This window comes from Nannospalax galili, unplaced genomic scaffold, assembly GCF_000622305.1.
Source record: "Nannospalax galili isolate Female #2095 unplaced genomic scaffold, S.galili_v1.0 scaffold1131, whole genome shotgun sequence".
Classification (NCBI taxonomy): domain Eukaryota; kingdom Metazoa; phylum Chordata; class Mammalia; order Rodentia; family Spalacidae; genus Nannospalax; species Nannospalax galili.
Window position 1 is genome coordinate 1,556,402 of NW_008329039.1, and position 21,099 is coordinate 1,577,500.

The window sequence follows — 21,099 nt, forward strand, 5'->3', positions numbered from 1 at the left end:
TATTAGCTGTATGTGTTTCTTTTTGCCAAAGCATTAAAAACAAGAATATTTTTAAGCCAAAGATAGCAGTGTTTTCCCTTTTGGAAGAGTTGTTTTTCCTTTTTTAAATGAAAGGATAAGTGTTTTGGTCTACATTTTTACTTTGCTGTATAAATTAAGAAAAAGACTTCATCAGGTACAACACAACCCTACCTTGTGTGATATTCACATCACTTTTGCCTCACCTTTGTTGAAATTGAGAGACAAAGGGTAACTGCTCAAATTGACTGATGTTCATGCTTATAATTTTCTGAATAAAGCCCTTTGTCTCCTAATTAGGAATCTTATATCTTCTGAGGCACATTCCTCTACATTAGGAATCTTGTTTTGACTATGAATAGTATTATTTCTAAAACTATGACAATTAACATCTACCTGAAAACAGGACAAAATCTCAAAGTATCATAGTTCATGAGCTAAAAAGCTTTAATTTCAGGATATATGTTCTAAATATTAATACATACTGCTCTATAAACCTTCTTGTTTTACAGGCTGATTTTAAGTTAATAAAAACATTCATTCATTCATTTCGTTAGTATGTGTGTATGTGTCTGTGTGTGAGTGAGTATGCCAGGCCTTGGAAGTTCTCCTCTATCACCATCTGCCAGTTCCTTTGAGCCAGGGTCTCTCCTTGAGCATGGGGCTCAAGCTTTGCAGCTGAGCTGGAAGAAAACAAGGCTCAGGTAATCCTCACATCTCTGCCTGTCTCAAATCTGCTGATACAGGTGGGTATGTGACACCAGCCTTGTAATGTTTGTGCTTTGATTTGAACCTCAGTCCTCATGATTGCACAGAAAGCACATTCAAACAACTGAGACATCTCCTCAGCCCCAAAATTTGTTCCCAATTTTTTTGATTGATTCATTTTATTGATTTCTTCTGACAAATATAGATGGATAATTAACACTTTGAGGCTCATATCATATTTTTCTAAAGATAAATTTGTAGTATTTTAGAACTGTAATGTTTATAATTCATCTCGATCTGCCTATGATTTTAAGAAAAACATTCTATGAATCAGTACAAATTTACTCCAGTTAGACTGCCATTTTCTATAGCAGAGAGTAAGTAAATCTTGAAATTACACAAAACTTGGCTCAAATAATCAAATGGCCTTTTCTAACTTAACATCCACCAGAAACAAGAATGCTACAGTGGTATTATATCTACAGAACTCAAATGGCTTCATATGTTTGCATCCTAGATTGCTGAGATCTATATTTTTTCTGTTTCATATTTAATGAAACTAAAATTTTAAGTGATAATAGTTTTTCTGCTTCACATTTTAGTTCTTAACCACTATTTCAACCTATATTAAATTTAGCTTATTCTATAATGTATAATATTATAATGTTACAGTTTTTAAACATTGAAACATATTGGGAGCCAACTCCCGTTGCTGTTTCTTCCACATAGATGGAAAATTTTCAGTTGGCTAATCTCTTGACTTTAGGAAAGATGAGACTGCATAAATGCAGGGGTCTCAGAATGCTGAAATCTGTACACTTCTTAGATTCTTAATGTTGTTGAGGACTACAGCCAGGTCTTGAAATACACTAGTGATGATGATGGTGGGCAGACCATGTGCACCACATGGGCACATGGGTGGGCAGGCCAGCTTGGCTCCCTCCCACTGCTGTGCATGGGCAGTGCTGATGTGAGACAGTGGCGAGGACAGTTCAGCTCTGCCATCTTGGCTTTCTTTATTTTCCCACTTACTTGCCAAGTCCTGAGTTCAGAATTTGGGAATCAATATAGAAGCTCTCATGACCAGATTAATATTCGTCTTGTGTGATAAGGTTCCTCATGTGGCCCATCACCTGCACTCAGTCTCTTGGGGGTTGGCCCATCTTGGGCCTAGAAGGTGTCTACCGGAATATATGCCTCATTCCTACATATTTTCTCTCAACACTATCACTTTGTTTTGTCATATTCTTTCTTGTGTGTATCAAAACTCATACTGAAAAATAAGTTCTAGGTTGTAAAAGAGGATTTATTTTTGCAACTGTCTTTCATGTCTTTGTACACAGGTTGAACACGTATACACTCAAAGGACTTAAAGATGAAATTCTGAGATTAAAAAATACAGAAAGAAATTTAAAGACATCTTTAGTTATGTCTAATTAGTGTTTCAAGTAAAGAAGCAAAATACAATGAAGCAAAAGTAAAATATGATATAATAACAACTGAAAATCTTCCCAAAGTAGATGCAAGATTTCAACCAACAGGTCTAGGAAGCTGAATCATATGCAGAGTGGTCTTTAAAAGAAATCCACGGACAGTATACTAACTCTTCTTCATTACAGTACTTTTTTAAGGAACTTTATATCTAGAATTATCAGGGTAAAACTGCTATACGAAAGAATATTAAAATCATGAGAAAAGAAGCAGATCGTTTATAATAAGCTGCAGTGCAGTGAGACAAAGTGTAGTTTTAGAATCCAAGGAAGAGAGTAGAAGGTGGTCAGTGATCTGAAAGTTGAATGAACATGAGAATTCTACCAAGCTGGAATTCTGTATTATGGAAACATCTTTCCAGAGGAAGATATTTAAATAACAAAAACTGAATATGTGAACTGATTCTCACTAAGTAAAAATTTGTTGAAGAGATAAGTTAGGAGATTTTTCTTGTTATTTTTTTTAAAGCTCTAGATGGAAAATCCAGAATACAAGAAGACAGAAAAACTCATATGGAAGAAAATATATTGGTAAAATCAAGCAGAAATTAATAATATAGCTAGCAATGTCTTATGAAATTAAGTGTATGTAAATCACAGAGAGAAAAATCTTAATATGTAAATCAAATGGAGCTAAACTGAGTCAAATGTTCTGAACCTTATGTTCTCTAAGAAAAGGGAATGTCTGTTTAAGTACAGATTCTGTAAATTATAATATGTTCATTACAGTTCCTAAGATAAAAGCTAAGTGATTAGGTGAAACTAATATAATTTCCATATTACTAGGAAAAAATAGAAGGAAAATTGGCATTTCATACAGATTGAAGCCAAACAAAGGACATGTTACAGTTAATGACAAAAAGAAATCACAAAATGGAATGATAAATTCAAATACATGAATTGGGTTAATTTTCTCTTGCTCTAACAAAATACTTGGGGATGTCAACTTAAAGGATGAGGGTTTAACTCACAATTTAAGTGACTTCAGTCCATGACGCCTGAGGTTTATTTTGAGGGGTGGGGGTTCTGACACATTATTTATCAGAATGGAAGTCTATGAGACCACACAAGTTTCAGAATGCAGAAAAGATAGGAATGGTTCTGAGTCCAAATCTCCTTCAAGGGCACAGCCCTAATGACGTAGCTTCCTCTCACTACTTTCTTAAAGATTCCACTATTTCTTTGTACTACCATGACCTGAGGGAGAACCCACTAATACACAAATACTTTTCAAACAATAGCATCAGTATTTACATGACATTAGTTAGTTGCAAATGATTCACTTATGGCTCCTAAGAAATCTAAGACACAAGGAAATTATAAAGTATTGCCAGCATGAAAGTTTATATATATATAACCATAAAATATGGTAAAAAGACTTATGTAGGAAAAAATGGAATTAGAATATTAAATATTCCCTCATAGGTTCTATGCTGGAAGCTTGATCTAAGCTGGTCACATTGTTGCGGGAGGTTATAAATACTTTAGGAGATGGTGCATAACTGGAGACAGTAGCCTCTAAGAATGTGCCTGAAGATTATACCTTGTCCCTGGGTCTCTTCCTCCTTTTCTGCTGCTTATCCTCCATGAGACAAGGAACCTCACCCTAAAGGCTTCTACAGTCCTAATGTTTTGCACTAGCACACAGACCATGTGAGTAAACTCCTCATGAAGTTTCAAATGGGAAAAAAAGGACTTTCTTGAAAACCAGGTATCTTGTCCATGACTTTGAGGAAGACTTGAGTTTTAAGTGATGGACTAACTAATTTTTCAGAAGAATTGTCATTATTAAGGTTGTGGCATAGTTATTTTTGATACTTTTATGTAGATTTTCAGGGAGAAGTAAACCCAGAATAGAAAAACACTAAAATTTGGAGTTTGATAATAAAAGTCCATGTAAAGCTGAAGCTAAGGAATACGTGGTTGATGAAGAAATTAGTCTCATATAAAGAAGACAACAATTTGGAAAAAGGAGATCAGCAAGGGGAAGGCAGGAGGGATGGAGGAAGGTTGTTAGGAATATAAATAAAATATATGTATGAAAAGGCTATAATGAAGCACATCACTTTTCTAACTTAAAAATTAATAAGAACTGATACATACATAAACACACACATAAACATACATATATGTATGAATTGAGAGAGGGAGAGAGAGAGAGAGAATAGTTAAATGTGACTTATCACGGGAAAAAATAAGAAGCTAAGTACCATTTTAAAATGTGTCTAGAGGATTTCTCATGAATTGGTCCATCCATATGAAGCTCAAGACTTTGAAAAAATAAATTCATTTCAAATTCTTACCCTTAAAAAGAGATCCTCCATGGAACTTTGCTGGTACTGGGCTACACAGAAAGTTGTTGCTACTGAATTCCTTTCCCTGTGTACAATATATATAGGTACTCAAATATGGCAGTAGCCATGGTCCAAATATGCCTGGTTATTGCTTGAGCAGATCAAGAAGTACACATTGGTGTTATCTACATGAAGCTGGATTTAAGGCCTGAAAACTACAAGAGTTTCAGGGTTATGGATACTTAAGCCAAAATTTCCAAAGAAAACCTAGGAGGCCAGGCATCATGTGACAGGAGTACTCTTGTGAATGCAATGTAGGTATCCAGTCCAACTTAAGTTGTGCTGTCAGATATTTTTGTCACAGTGAAGATGAAAATAATAAAAATCTAATGCTCTTAACTTTTTATGAACTAGTATAAAACTCGAAAATGATACAATGCAGGGACGATGAGATGACTCAGTGGTTAAGAGAACTTATTGCTCTTACAGAAAACCCAAGTTCAGTTCCCAGCACATACAAGGTGGCTCACAACCATCTTTAACTCCAGCTCCAGGGAATCCAACACCCTTTCCTGGCTTCTGAGGGCACTGCTTGCATAGGATTCATCTACATATATGCAGGCAAAACCCTCAAACATGTAAATTAAAATAAATAAATCTAAAACTAAAAAGAAAAAAACAGGCAAAAAATAAATTTTAAAATATAAGGCAGAAAATAATGTTGTACCAAAAAGTAGAAATTTCAGTAATTATAGTGGGAGATTTTTAATGACATTTCTTTCAGTAATTTATAAAATATTCAAAAAGAATAAGGATTTGATTTGATAAACTGATTTAATAAAATTTGGCTGCAGGTCATATATAGAACATTAAACAACTGAAAACATATGTTATCCTCAAGCAAAGAGACGATATTTACCAAAACTGAACTTATACTGGCTTTAAATAAGGGCTTGAAATTGAAAAGTGAAAATCTTGTTCAGTGCATCAAATCATAAGTAAAAACACTAAGATATCTAGAATGATGCTCATTTGATTATAAACTGCAGGACTCTTAAAAATCACACACAGAAGAAATCATAATTATCTTTTTAGAAATGTGACTGTTAAATAGAAAAACTTCATATTTCATAACAGCAATGATTAATGAACTAGAAGTTAAATAGAAATTAAAGCCAACGTTATTTTAAGAACTTTAGGAAATTAGATGGGCCCCTGGCAAATTTCCTTCATGAAAATAAGAGGAAACCACACATAAGCAACATGGATACAGACCACAGAACCGTGGGGCAAACTTTGTAACAACTATCTGTTGATGCATTTGAAAAAATGGAAGACATGAAAAAAATCGTGGAAAAGCATGTTACCAAAACTAGCCCAAATATAATCTGAAACCTAACCCTTTGCATAAGCAGTTTGGAAGGAAAAATAGTTATGAACATTAATAAAATTTTTCTATTGTTTTTTTATTTTAATGTTTTATTGCTATATATTAATATTGTCATGACAGTTTTATTGTGATATTTTCATACATGCACCCAATGTATATCTGTCATTCATGCACACACATTTTTCCCTTGTTTGCTTCTGAGACAGAATCTCATGATGTAGCTCAGGTTGAGGGCGATATATATGTAACAGTATGTATATATATATAACAATAATAAGGTCATGAAACTGAAAAGGGATGGAAGACAGGAGTTTGTTGGAGGGGAAGGAGGATGGAAATGATATAACTATAGAACTCATGTATGAAATTCTTTAAAATTATATATTTAGTAATCAAAGTTATAAAAATTCAAATTATATACTAACAAAATATGTATAATTCTGTGAGGAGAACATCAAAACTTTTGGAAAATGTTGCAGACAAATGTTACACTATTCATGAATGAAGTCACAAAATGTAAAGTTCTCCTTAAGTTAATATGTGACTATAATGCAAAATCAATTGAAGTCAAAATGATACTGATATGTAAAATTGACATGAAGAACGTAAGGTTAGTGTATGAAATAAAAATCTTTAATATTCAATAATTACAAGGTGAGAGAACTTGCCATGCCAAAAAATAATTAAACAATTGCAAAAACTAAGATAGATATACTAAAATCTGATACCATGGTTACTGTATAGTGGGTAGGTAACATGAAGGAGTTAGCTAAATTAGGGATCCATGCATCTATGCTTAGTTGGCATTTTAATAAAGGTTGTGATCCGAGTCAATGGTGAATAGATAGACTTTTCAAACTATTTATATTCATGAAAGTAAGTTTATAAATTAAAATATCTTAACTTTCAAGTATTTAATGTTTTCCCAAATCAACTTAAAAATCAATACAATTAAATTCTTAGAGGTGTTTTTAAAAATAAACTTGACAAGTAGAGTCAAAACTATGAATGGAAACTCAACACAAATATCCAAAATGTACTGAGTAAAGATAAAAACTTACTATATGCGTAACTTACAATATTACAGAATTTATAACTTACAGAATTGCTCATATGTCCAACAATAAGATGAATGAGTTCTAGCAAATGCATACAGTGAAATACAGTGCAACAATTAAAATACAACATAGACTTGCACTGGGGAATGTCTGGGGACACTGACATGACATAGCGGGCCTTAACACAGATAATGGAGTACATGGGTTCCAGTGGGGGGGGGCGGGGGCTATGGGAAGGTGCCAGAAGGCATGAGTGTATAAAGATGATTAAGATTGTTTGAGATGTTCTTATGAAATAAACAAAAATTCAATGAAAGCAAATAAAAAAAAAAAAACTAGAGCTATATCCAAATACACAAGTGAGTTTCACAAACAGTATTGAACAAAGACAAAATTGCCCTATTTATGTATTGCTCAACACCTGAATGAATAGGACTTAGCATGTATGGCAAAGTGCATAGGGTTTGGTGGGAGGGGAGATAGAGGCATTTTATTTGACAATATGAAAATCACTACATGAAGAAATAATTAAAATATAGTATAAATGCAATGAGAAGTACATTATGATATATGAGTAATATATGAATATATAGATGTGTATGCTACAGGAATATTTCTGTTATACTGGTGTGTATAACTGTGATTCTAATAATATCAAGAAAATTAATAAATTATTTAGTCCCCCTATGATTAATGTACCGATATAGTACTACTTATTACCTTTCATCTAAATAAAAGAAGCAAAGGAAATTGAATCATGTATTTGGTCATCAATTAATATCATAACTATCTATGAATTAGATTAATTATAGATGTCTTTATGCCAAAGAACAAAAACCTGTATACAGTTCAGAAATATGAAGAATAAAACTATATTTTTAAAAAGGCATGGCAATTGTATTTATTTAGTCAGTATGACCTTATTATTCTGAAAACCAACCTAATTACATCATCACTCGTGATTATTCTATTGGGTGGGCCCTAGTTTGGATGACCTACCATATTAACACTCCCTGAGGGAATTTAGATTAGACAGAGGATATTTTCCAAGGATAATTAGATTGAAAGAGTGAAACAGGAGAGAATCATGTCAATGGAACCTCCTTCATGGTTATTACTAAGCAATTGCTAAAAATTATTTGAAACAACTTAAAATCAGTTAGGACCATATACCTTTCCTATTGCTTGGAAATTGTTTTTTCTCTATAAAAGACACATGAAATCCCTTACATATTATGAAACAAAATATATTTTTAAAATATCTGTTGCAGATTTAGAATTTTTCTAAGGAGCATTTTCTTAGAAAACTTGTTGGCCTAGAATTATGATCAATCCTGAAATCTTTCCCTTGTTCCAGTAGACTCCTATAGTCTTGAAATTAGCATGAAGTAAACTCCTATATGTGGCTTCACCTGAAGGATAGGTAAGTCTTGGCCTGGGCCAATGTTAAGGCTATATAAAATGGAATTCATTGTCTTTGAAAATCATCACAATATGGATACAGTTATTAAATACCTATATAGAGAAGGTACTATATGTGTTCATTTTATATTATTACATTCACTTTAAAAGGATGAACTGAAGCAGAGAGAAAGTAAATCATTTGTGTCTCATTATACAGTGTACTTAGAATTTCTCTAAGGAGTATTTCCTTAGCCACGATAGCCAGGTTACTTCCTAGAAAGATACAAGATGTATGAGGTACAGCTTCTAATTTTACTGACTGAAATAATTTATTTTATAATTATTTTCTCATGTTAGAACTTACTAAAAACTGTAGGAAAAAAAGAGCTCTGTGGCTACTGGGTTGCCCTGTAGTCAACATCATGTTGACAGCTTCATCTGTATTACTTTTAAATAAACACATACCTGGAGGAGACAGGGGCAGCATGACTGAGTTTTCCTTTTGCTTCAAGACTTCTATGCCTGGGCACAGCACTGCTACTGATTCTGTTAACAGTACATCTTCAAGTTTTGAATGTTTATTTTTAAATACCGTAATAAAATATTATTTATTGTAATCACTGAAGTTAGGGGTACTCTCTTAAATTTCTTACCTAAGGAAATTATCTCACTTGTGTCTCTCATCTTAACTGGGTCTCAGCCTTGGTATCACCTGTTCATTTATATATGACTTAAGCAACATAGGATGCTTTCTGACTCATGTGATTGCCATGGAAAAAAACAAAAGAACTACCTTTTAAAATTATTTACTATTTTTATTTTATGTGCTTGTGTGGGTGTATTGCCTACATGTCTGTAAGTGCACCTGTGTCATGCTGTGCCTCTGGAGATCAGAAGAGGGAATCAGATCCCTTGGAACTGGAGTTACAGATGGTTGTTGGCTGCCGTATGGATGCTGGGAACTGAACCTGGGTCCTCTGAAAGAGCAACAAGTGCTGTTAAATAACCACTGAGCCATCTCTCCAACCCCCTAAAGAACTGTCTTTTATAAAAGATTTGGCATTTCCTTATAAATATATGTACAAGGAGATATAGCTCACCTCAACAAGGAAAATGTCAAAATATACAGCATTTTTATAGAATTGGATACTGTATTTTTCATAATTGAATAATAAATACAATTACCATCATTTTCTTAGTTGTTTTCTCTTTTACTGCAAAGGTATTTCTGTTTCAAAGATAATCTTTCAAAATCCAAAAACTTTAAGTACATACCTTAGTATCTTTCATTTTCATTTACTTTTCACAAAGATTATTTGTACATCTTATGGTCCCCAGTCTCCAAACAATCCAATATTTTAGAATTAATTCAAATGTCAGAAACTAACAAATATTTTTCATTCTGTTTTGTAATCCATTCTGCCATAAGAATAGAGTGAAATAGGTAAATCAATAATGCTGAAGTTATCCTTTGACCTTACATAAAGTTTTGGCTGTCCCCCCAAAGTTTCTTTTTTTAAAACTTTCGGACCAACAGTCCTCCTCTTCATTTTTGAAGTCTTTTTTTCTTTAGTGATCTGGTGCATATATATTAAATATGTCCTTAAAGAATAGGGATGTTGATGTCACATACAAATGGCTCTGAGAGAGTTACTGGTTACATGCCAATGTTGTCTGCCTTCCAACAGTAGATTGCCTTGGTTAAGAAGTCATAAACAGCCTATCAACAAGTGTTTATACAAATGTTAATGAAACTAAAATTCTATTAGTGTATTTATGCAAAATTCCAATTTTAGTTGTCCTTTATTTGTGATACTTGACATAATAGTTTCTTTTAATAAACCCATTTAGACCACGTAGACTTTATAAAGACATTTTTAGTATTTCCAGTATACATAAAATCAACGAATTATCAAAATTACTTAAAATATTTTACAGAACATGAAGAAATATTTTGCATAGCCAGAACCATGGCTTCCAAAAGTTTTGGTAAAGAAGTGAGCTCATCTCCATCCTTCAAACCAAGAATCAAAATTATATTACCGAGAAAAGCTATTAAAGGAAAAGGAAATAGTCATGGGAAAGTCACCACATGTATTAAAAATATATAAATACTTAGCTTATTTTTGTATGCCATAAATGATAATTGAATCTCAGTTTCCCTCTGTATAGGATATTATGCTATACAGAAAATTCAGAAATCTGATTTATTTGAAGCATATGGGATTAATGAACACTTTTATATTGCCATTCATGAAGAAAAGAATAATATTTCTATTAATTTAAAATTTGATTCATTAGGTGATCTTCTTAAAGTAAAAATGCTTTCCTCTAGGATTATGTACTTTGTGGACATATGAAAGAGCAGTGTTTTTGGTTCTGCATTTTAATTTGGTAGGCTTGGTTTTTTTTATTTTTATTCCAATCTAATTCTAGCTTTCAAAATAGCAATTACTACTCTAATAACTAATTTAGTCATGCTTACTGAAGTGCTATCTTCCATACCCAGACTTGTCTCCATGCTACAAACCTCTACATTCTATTTCTGCTTTTAAAGTTTTTTCAATGTATATTTCTGTTTAATCTTTGTGACTTTCATATGATATATCTTAATCATGTTTAGACTTCCTCCCATATCTTCCCCCCCCCCAGCCTGCCCACAGGAGTTTATGCATTCTGTCATTTCTGTTAAAGTCTATCGAATCAAGTTTGCGTTCCCAGATGTCCCTTAGTGTGAGTTCATGCACTGGAGCCTTTCAGCCTCTCTAGCATCACCCCCTTAAAGAATATCAACTTTCCTTCACCTGGCAGTGAAGAGCTGTCAATAGTTCCTAGGCTAAGGTTGAGGCGTCCTGCCCGTTTCCTTAGTTCCATGTTGGGTTTTTGTCTGATTGAGTCAGCATGGGTCTTGTGCATGCTGTCACCATTGCTGTAAGTTCATACGTGCAAGTTCCCAGGAGCCTGTAAGACCTTGTTTCTTCTAGGCTATGCACCACCTCTGGTTTTCACACTCTTTCCTTTCCTTTTGCCACAATGGTCCCTGAGCCCTGGGTCGGTGAGGTTTAATACAGGAGTACTATCGAGAACACTCACTGCAGTCTCTTATTTTCTCTCCTTCGGTCCATTGTGGCCTTCTGTGTTAATCACCATCTGTTGCATGAGGAGCTTTGGTGGTGAGAGTTGTGAGATACATCAGTATTCTCTCTACCCCCTGTTCCATTAGTTTCTGAGAGCCTTAGATGTAGAGGTTCCATTGTAGATGGAACTTGGGCACTTAGGGCTGAGTATCTCACAGACACATATTCTCTATGTGTGACCAGTGTAGAACTTTGTAATAGTCTCCATCTTTCACAGAAAGAAGCTGCTTTATTAGTGGTAACAGATACACTCATCTGTAATTATAAGGATCCATATTTAGTACATGGTAAGAAATTACATTTGTCTAGGCATATGTCAGATACACGGTTCTCTAGGATCTATGACCTCTCCAGCCATGTGTATTTGGCTATGTTTACAGTGTCACACATCAGTTCCCTCCCAGTAAGCAAACTTTATGTCAAATTAGATAGCTGCTGATTACCTCCAAGATAAAAGTACCACTACTACACCAATATCATTTGCTGTGCCTGAAAATGTTGTGATTATTAGGCTTTAAAACTGGGACTTGAGCATTTATTGATTTTTCTCCCTTAACATTTTTCATAGTAGCCTCTAAAACTATGAGAGTTATTCTTCAGGGAAGAGATTTCCAGGTGAGTTCCAGCTCCATTGCTGAAAGTTCTGGATCCAAAATATATCACGTCTTCAGTGATGGAGTCTTAACTTCAAGTTCTGGGAGCTAATCAAGACCTGTGTTATTTTGGAGTCTCTTGGACTACCCTGACTAACAGCTCAAAGGGAGGTTTCTCCTCTCTGGCATTGTATTCCTTGTTATGTGTCCTTCAGGTATAATCATGCACTTGTGTTCAGATACTGTTTGTGCCTATTTCGGGGGGTGGGGGGTTGAGTTAAAATATTTCAGTTACCTCTGCTTTTTTAAGAACAAAATGAACATCAACAAACCATGGCAAGTATTCATTTCACTGAGTAACATCATACTATACATTGATACCAATAAGAGTTTCTAAAATGAAAAGCAGATATATAAATAGGAAATTATAATATGACATGATGAAATCTATCTTGGGATCCCCACAGGGCCCTCTGGAATGAGCAACCCTGTACCAGGCACTTCTCTTGTTTCTGTGACATAATTTCTGAAAGAAGCACCTTAAGAGAGGGCTGATCTATTTGAGGTCACAGTTTGGCTCCCTCATGTCAGGGAAGATATGATACTGTTCATGTCCACAGGAACCTGATGTGGAATCTCCTATCTTGGTGGAGATAGGAAAGAGAAAACTGGAACAGAATCAGAGTATGGGATTTACCTTCAAAGGTCCAATGCATTAGCTAGGCACCATAACCCACATGTTCCATAGATTCCCCCCAAACAGCACCACTAGCTGAATATCAAATGTTCAAACCATAAAAATCCTTAACCTAATTTAAATAATCAGTACATTGTAGTACATTGTAGGGAAATAAGACTGTTTATACCAACAATGTCATTTTCTAAATGGAAATTTGAAGACCTGAAGCAGAAATGCCGTTAGTGAATTAAAAGATTGCAGGTACAGAAAACTGGGGTACTACATTATGTCTAAAGGAAGACTTGTCATCCATTAAAACAAAATTAGAGATATCTCTGAAGATCTAAAGTAAGACGTCTTCCATTAAAAAAAAATTAACCACTAAGAACACTGGTTGTTCTTGAAGAAGACCCAGGTTTGAATTCTAGCACCCACATGGCAGCTAACAGCTGTCTACTGTAACTCCAATTCCAGGGGATCTGAAAGCATCTTTTGTCCTCTGCAGGCTTTGCAGGACACGGGTGCCCTTACCTACATGCAGGCAATACACCCATACACATAAAATAAAAATAAATAAAATATTTTTGGTCTGTCATGGTGGCGCATGCCTTTAATCCCAGCATTCAGGAGGCAGAGGCAGGAGGATCCCTGTGAGTTCAAGGCCAGCCTGGTCTACATAGTGAGTTCCAGGACAGCTGGGGCTACCGGGAGACCCTGTCTCAAAAAGACCAAAAAAAAAAAAAAAAATTAAAGAACACACTTTGAATATTATCCAAAGGTGATGAGTAACAAGAGTTCAACATATGGGTTTGAAGAGGTGTGAGATATAATAGATATCTGTTAGTCAACTTTTCATCATAAAAATAGTAATTGAAGAATTCATAGGAAATCATGAAAAGACAATATATCTAAGAATAAGATGGTGTCAAGATAGAGTTCCAGGGAAGAATCCTGAAATCAGAGATTAAAAGTGGCGTAAGAGGGGCTGGAGAGATGGTTAAGTGGTTAAGAGCACTGACTGCCCTTGCAGAGGACCCGGGTTCAAGTCCCAGCAGCCACATGGTGGCTACAAACAGTCCTTAACTCCAGTTCCAGGGGAATTCAAAGCCCTATTCTCACCTCTGTGGCATTGCCTGACTCAGGTGCACTCACATACATGCAGGCAATACACTCATACACATAAAGTAATAAATAAAATATTTTTTAAAAGTGATGGCAAGAGAAGAGGACTCAAAGGAGTTTGTGGCTTTTGGCTAAAAGATTGGAGAAAACCAAGCAAGTGCAATGAAACAGATTCTGAGGAAGCAAGCCTTTTGGGTAATAACATAACTACTTCCAAAGTCTCTGAAATTTTGCAGTCTATTAATTTGTTGTAAACAGTTTCAACGAAATGGTATCAAGAGGAAACCCCATTGTAGAGGTCTGAAGCATTAATAATAAGTAAGTCAGGCCCCTTTGTCTACTTCCTCAGGAAGTTTACCTGATTAGGGACAACTGGAGGACAAGGTAAAAAGCCTGTTTTGATGGTTAAGTGCACAAAACTGAGCCTGAATCCTTTCATCAGGAATGAGAGAGGGCCTACTACAATCCAAGGACTATTGCTATTTAATGATTGGTGGCAAAGCGTCGCCTTCTTCAGTGGTGTACGTACTGAAAAGTAACCTATGCTCCAGTAAATAGCCCTCTGCTTATGTCTATCCACACAAACTTAATCAAACTCAGTGCTTCACACATAGTAAAAGATACGAAAGTATTAGGGGCATGTTGAGAATAAGAAGAATTTCAACAGAAAAGAAGAGGGATGAGAAAGATAAATGAAGCTAAAAAATAAAATTCACTATGCAGCTGTATAAAATTGTTAACAAAAATCTAAGAACCCAACTTTGAAAGCTTTAAAATGCAAAAGTAAAGATAAAATAAATCACAAAGAAATTAGATTATATGTAAATACATGGGCAGTGACCAGGTTGGTTTAGAAGAGTTACTTCTTGTAAGACAGGTAATGTACATGTCACTGCATGAAAGCCTGAAAACTTTTTGTTGAAGTTGTTGGAGAGGGATAGAAAAGTGGTATATCCTAGAGGTAGACTCGATATAAATTATATTTATGTATTGTTTAATGAAATAGTAGCCAGAGCTCACGGCAGAATCTCTTGTCTGGGTGATTTGGAAATTCAGGAGGAAAAAATACTTTTATGCAGTGATGATGAATACAACTTGTGTGTGTTTCTGAAGTTCAGCTGGTAATAGGAACTATTTCCAGGAGTAAGATGGTGGTTATTAATTTCTAGTCCACTGGCCTACCAGCCCTAAGGGACAAGAAATGATGTCTCTCTAGTCAATTAATATTAAAAGCTGGCAGTGTATGACATAGTATAAGGAATTTTAGATACTTAAAGAAACTGAAACGTCAAAATATTTTTAAAAATGCAAAATGTGGGATGTGCAGTGTGCAAGGGAAGACAATTGGCCCATGTAATGTAATTTGGAAGAGAAATCAATGAGAAAAAGAATGGATATATGGGACTGAAGAGATGGCCCAGTACTTTAGAGCACTGGCTGCTTTTGCAGAGGACCTAGGTTCAGTTCCCAGCACCCACATGGCAGGTAACAATTGTCCTAACTCCAGATCCAAGGGATCTAATACCCACCTCTGACCTCCATGAGTATTGCATGACAGGAGTGCACTTACATATATGCAGGGAAAACATTCATACAATTAAAATTAAAATAATAAAATATATTTTAAAAAGAATGAATGTGTTGTTAGATAGGGAAATTTCAGTCCTTATATTTTATTGGGAGTAGGTTGAATCATGTTCTACTTGTAACTAAGGCTTGCCTGGAATTTACTGTATAACCCAGGATATTCTTGAACTTACAGCAATCTTCTTTATCTTAATCTTTGCAATGATAGGATTACATATATGAGACACCACCCCCAGCTTAGATTTATGATATTCCATTTACAAATTCTTTTCCTTCGTTGTAGTAATTGAACAGAAGGCTTTGTGCACGCTAGGTAAGCAGTCTATCACAGAACTAAGTCCCCATCTCTCCAACCTTCTTAGTAAATACAATTTCAATTTGGCTAAAGAAGATTGCTGTAAATTATAAAGAACAGAAAGTGATAAAATAGAGTGCTAAAGGATATCGTTGTGAAAGACAAAATATCATGAGTAGTAGTTCCCCAAGTCTTGTACTTCATTCAACTTATTGAATTCAGAGATACAAGCCAATGAATTACAGAGGAAAAATAATGTATAGCTTAGTACACATGTAGCACATACATAAATCTGCTTTCCTAGAGATAAAGAAGACCCATTTGGAAATAGAATCTATAAAATCAACCATTGGACAAGAAGAAATCTTTTCACCATTAATAATGAACAAAGGATTTATTCTTAGTTAAAATCATAAAGATGCTCTGATATAGTAATTAATTAGAAAGAATGAGAAACATTTTTATAATATATCATCTAAAATTAGTAAATAATTGTATGGCCTGATGGTCAATCTCACAAGGAGTAAAGACACAAATAATAACCATGATTAGACAATATTGTTCAATTATCAACAGCTTTCAAGTGAAATACATTTTTGGAAAATGGTGATAGTCTTTAAAAACTATGAATATTTGCCAAGTATACTTGGATCCCCAAAATATTTATACTTTTATGTAGGTTATATTTAAGTCCATCTTCAAATTGTATTAAATCAGTTAATTAAAATCTAATCATCAAACAAGTTAGTGGCTTATCATAGCATAAAATCATTTAAATTGTGTTTAAGATGAAATTTCTTACACATACTTTACTTGTGTTATAACTATCTAGAAACTGGATATGAAAAAACCTTATAATGACATTGTAAAAACAAAACACAAAAAACAAGTTTATGGGAAAAGAACTGCAAAAAAATCTTTACTTAAAATATTATCTAGTAGTTGTCTGGAAAGTTTTTTTTTTCAGATTTCTTTTTCATTAACATTTTAGTTTATAAATTGTCTATTCTAATGACAGCATCTTGCTAATGAATTCAACAATTACTTTTAAATAACATTGCTCCAAACTAAGGTTTGAAGTAAAGAAGCACAGACAGCTGTAACCAGTGGACAGCAGGGGTCAAAAGAAGATTTCTTTAAGTTCAACGAAAATTGATGAAAAAAGACTCAAAGAAGGAAAGGAGATCAGGCAGTGGGTTGACAGACAATATGATGCTTCCTTTGGTATTGAAAGGAGAGACTTACACTGCAGAAATACCAGAAACCTATAAAGTAATACAGGTCACCGTTATTCTCACCACCAAAGATGCAGGACATTTGCATAATTCAAAGAACAAATTTCAATTTTCTCAGTGGCATGAGTAATCTTGCAATGATGGTTTGGCTGACGTGGTTTAAAAATATTTTTAAATTTCCTTTAGTTTAAAACTGTAATGCTTTCAATGATATTCATGGAGCTTCCCTAGTGTGTGTGTATGTTCTGCTTCTTACACTGAGTTTGAACTAATATACCATCTATCTTTTAATGATGGTCAGTAGGGATTGGTCTCTTGCAACAAATTTACTCAGAAACTGTTTTGAAACTTGTCTGAGTTCTGTGTAAACTATCTAGTGTTAAGAAGTACTATTTCATAGTTGAAGAAAAATTTCAAGAATGCCTTAATAAGTGACTGTTGCAGTAAATGTCAGTACGTAAAATAGCAGAAATCCAAATTTTTTAAACTGTATATGCACTTCATACTAGGATTTTCTACATGTAAGGAGTAGGTAGCCTCCAGCCTTAGGCTCAGTTAAATGTCAAACTCACAGAGTTCTCAGTACTTAATGTTACTGAACTGTATTTGGTATGATTAGCCAAGAATGGTAGATCAAAAGCCAAGCCTCTGCAGGGGAGACAGTGCTGTGCAGCAACTGTGGCAGCATGGAGCCATTCTTGTTTCTGTTTGTTGTAAACTTTATGTATACCTACAAGGCTATTTATCAAAATACTGTCTGCTCATGGATTCATTGGCCAGCTCTAGACTGTGAAGTAATTCTTCCTCCAATTCAAGGAGAGCTTCAGAAACAAGGCTGTGGACACTTCAGATTAGCATCAGAAGTAACAGGGGCTTAGGATTTAGAGAAACAAAACATTCTTTTTTAAATTTTATTTATTTATTTTATAAGTATGAGTGTATTGCCTGTGTGTGCAAGTGTACCCATGTCGTTCAATGCCCAGAGGGGTCAGAAGAGGGCATCGGAGTCCCCTGGAACTAGAGTTATGACAGTTGTTAGGCACTATGTGGGTGAATTAAACCCAGGTCCTCTGCAAGAGTAGCCAGTGCTCTTAACCGTTAAGCTGTGTCTCCAGCCCCAGCTTCCTTCCCTTTTAACTTTCTAAACAATTGGCTTCCGTGCCTACTTAAATCAAAAACAAGAGTCATTTCACTGATCACAACAGTGACCTTTATGAAAACAGGGTATGTCAGATGTCCATTCTCCGCATATTCAGAATTATGAATGCTGAACTTTGTGTGTTAACCTGAGTGCAACTGTACACGTTCTCTATCTTTCAAAATGGGCTTTTGGTGATTTTTATTTTGTTTTGTTTTGGTTTGGTTTGGTTTTTTTGAGACGTGGTCTCCCTGTAGCCCCAACTGGTCTGGAGCTGGGTATGTAACCAGACTGACCTCAATCTGACAGAGATGTGCCTGCCTCTGCTTCCTGAGTTCTGGGATTAAAGGCATGTGATATCACACCTGACACTTTGTTTTCATTATTATTTTTCAAAATGGGCTTTATGCCACACTTCATTTTATGAAAAACTTATAAAAATGACTACTTAAATACAAACAATCCTAGCAAAAGAATAAAGTGAGGGACTCTAGATAGGTTGACTGGACGTCAGTAGATGAACTTGCACTGAGGAACATCTTGGGGCTACTAACTTGACACAATAGGCCTTAACACAAATGGCAGAATGCTTGAAATCCAGTGAGGGGACTATGGGAGGGTGCCAGTGGGGAAGGGGGTATAAAGATGATTAAGATTGATTGAGATGTTCTGTATGACATACACAAAATTCAATGATTTTTTCTAAAGAGAATGACTTCAATGAATAATTTTACAGTTGATTTGTTTTATTTATTTATTCATTATTTATTGATTGATTGATATAAGGTCTCTATCTAGCCCAGACCTGCCATGACACTTATGATGTAGGTCAGGCTGGCCTTGAATTTGCAATCTTGTCTCAGCCTTCCCCAAATGCTGTAATTACAGAAGCACACTATCACACCTAGAAAAGTGGATATTTTAACTGTCAGATTTTAAAGTATAATGTTCTGAGTTTGCTTACCCTAAGTTAATTTTGGAGATGTACAGTCTATCATGACAAAAAGTAAACAAATCCCTCACTCTGGAGAGGGTTCCAAGAAAGAAGCAACTTAAAAGACGAAATACATGATGCTGGACAAGGCTGTCAACAACTGCTTTTCACTGAATTCTAAAATGTGTAGCATTAACATAACAGTAAGGTCTACAGGGTTTTTTTTCTCCCCATGGAAAAAAACATACATATATACGGGGACGGGGGAGAGAGATAGAGAGACACAGAGAGACAGAGAGACACAGAGAGAGACAGAGACAGAGACAGAGAGACAGAGATAGAGAGACAGACAGTAATTCCTTTGATTAAAAGGTTACTTTTGACTTTTCTACGTTTATTTATATAATTTGGGTGTGTATGCATGCGTGTGGGTGCTCACATGCTACAGCAAGTGTGTAGAGGTCAGAGGGCAACTTCTGAGAAACACTACTTCTGCCATGTGGGTTCTAGGAATCAAATTCAGTCTGTGTGGCTTGGCGGCAAGCAACCTAACCCACTGAGCAATCTTGCCTGTACATGTTCTCTGAAATGGATATATAGTATATGCTAGCTTGACATATAAGAATAACCATGTATGAAAATGTCACAACGTAACTCGCTATTTCTATAATTAATCAGCCCAATAGAAAATCGTATTGGCTTATATAAAGCTCGGTTTTATAATACCAAATTTCTGCTTCAGAGACCTTCAGTATAACCTATTAGTTCTACACATGGGTGAGGAGAGTATAAGAACAATTAAATGTTAAAATAAGCCTGTTGATACTGAAAAAATCCCACTGTCTCTCAAAAATAATTCTGAATTTAAATTAATAGTTAAAACACATGCCTTTTCAATGGTATTTGCATTAAAAACATTTCCTATTCTTCAGCATAAGTGGTTTGAAACTCAAACAGGAAAATGCTTAATTTTAAAGATTGATAACATACAGCCACCATAACTTAGTCATAACTTCTTTTTTTTTTTTGTATGATCAAGTTGTTAACCTCACCTATCTGCTCTCTGTGGTTTCAATTCCTTAAGTAACAAATGCTCCACATTTCTTCTCCAGGTAAAGAGGAAGACTTTATCTGTAAGGACACCACCGCGAAAGAGAAATTGGAAAGGAGTAAAGAGTACACATACCAATGGCTCCACACACAAGTTGGGATTCATGAAACAACTAGTTCCAGAATTATGAAATGGTGAGGTCATTTCCTTCAAATTAGATTTTTGTATTGTAAACATATCTTGAAAAGTGAAACCTCGGTTAATTGTGCTAAAACAAACACTACTTCGTAGTCAAAGACCAATACATCACACTGCCAGGTTATAAAAGAGCCTTTCATACAAAGTAGATTTAATTGCTCTTTATAGTTTTCACCAAAAATTGTTTAGGAAGAACTTATTCTGTAATGCTTTAGAAAAAAATCAGATGAACCTTTCAATCTCTTCTCCTTTATAAAGAAAAAGTATCTTCTTCATTAACTTGGTAAGTTATCAATATATAGAACCAGATTAGTCTAAGATTTGTTACTTATACATTTGTCAGTTGAAATTCTAGATTAACCCTTCAGCAAAATATTTATTAATTGAACTTTCATGTAATGAAGTTTCCTCCCATTTAATTTCTTTCAAAATGTGGGTAGCACATCAAATAAAATTAAAATTGAAACATTTTATAACTTGAATTATAGCATATTTTATTTTGCCAAAGAAAATAGAAATAAAATCATCAATATTTCAAATTTTTTATTTTGAAATATTCCAACTACTGAAAACACAAATTTATTCTATTTTTATGTTAATCAATTTGGATAAATTCATGTGAATAGTATCCTAAAAACTTTTAAAAAATTACAGAATCCCTTACTATCTGTAATAACCAGATGTGAGAGATTTTGTTCAGAAGATAAGTATTAGTATAGCTGGGTGTGGTGGTGAACACCTTTAATCCCAGAATTTGGGAGGCAAAGG

At 34.6% G+C, this 21,099-nt stretch overlaps 1 protein-coding gene and 1 non-coding gene across 2 annotated transcripts in view; one reads left to right on the plus strand and one right to left on the minus strand.

Annotated features, from left to right (window-relative positions):
* Nucleotides 1–21,099, plus strand: part of Lrriq1 (leucine rich repeats and IQ motif containing 1) — a 209,969-nt gene that overhangs the window by 180,351 nt on the left and 8,519 nt on the right. The window contains exon 25 of the mRNA XM_029562350.1: nt 20,195–20,327. Within this exon, the coding sequence (XP_029418210.1) occupies nt 20,195–20,327 (133 nt within the window). The remainder of the gene's footprint in view (nt 1–20,194; nt 20,328–21,099) is intronic.
* LOC115069974 lies at nt 1,968–2,091 on the minus strand. Its single transcript, XR_003849200.1, has one exon. It is a non-coding gene; the product is annotated as a small nucleolar RNA SNORA40 (small nucleolar RNA).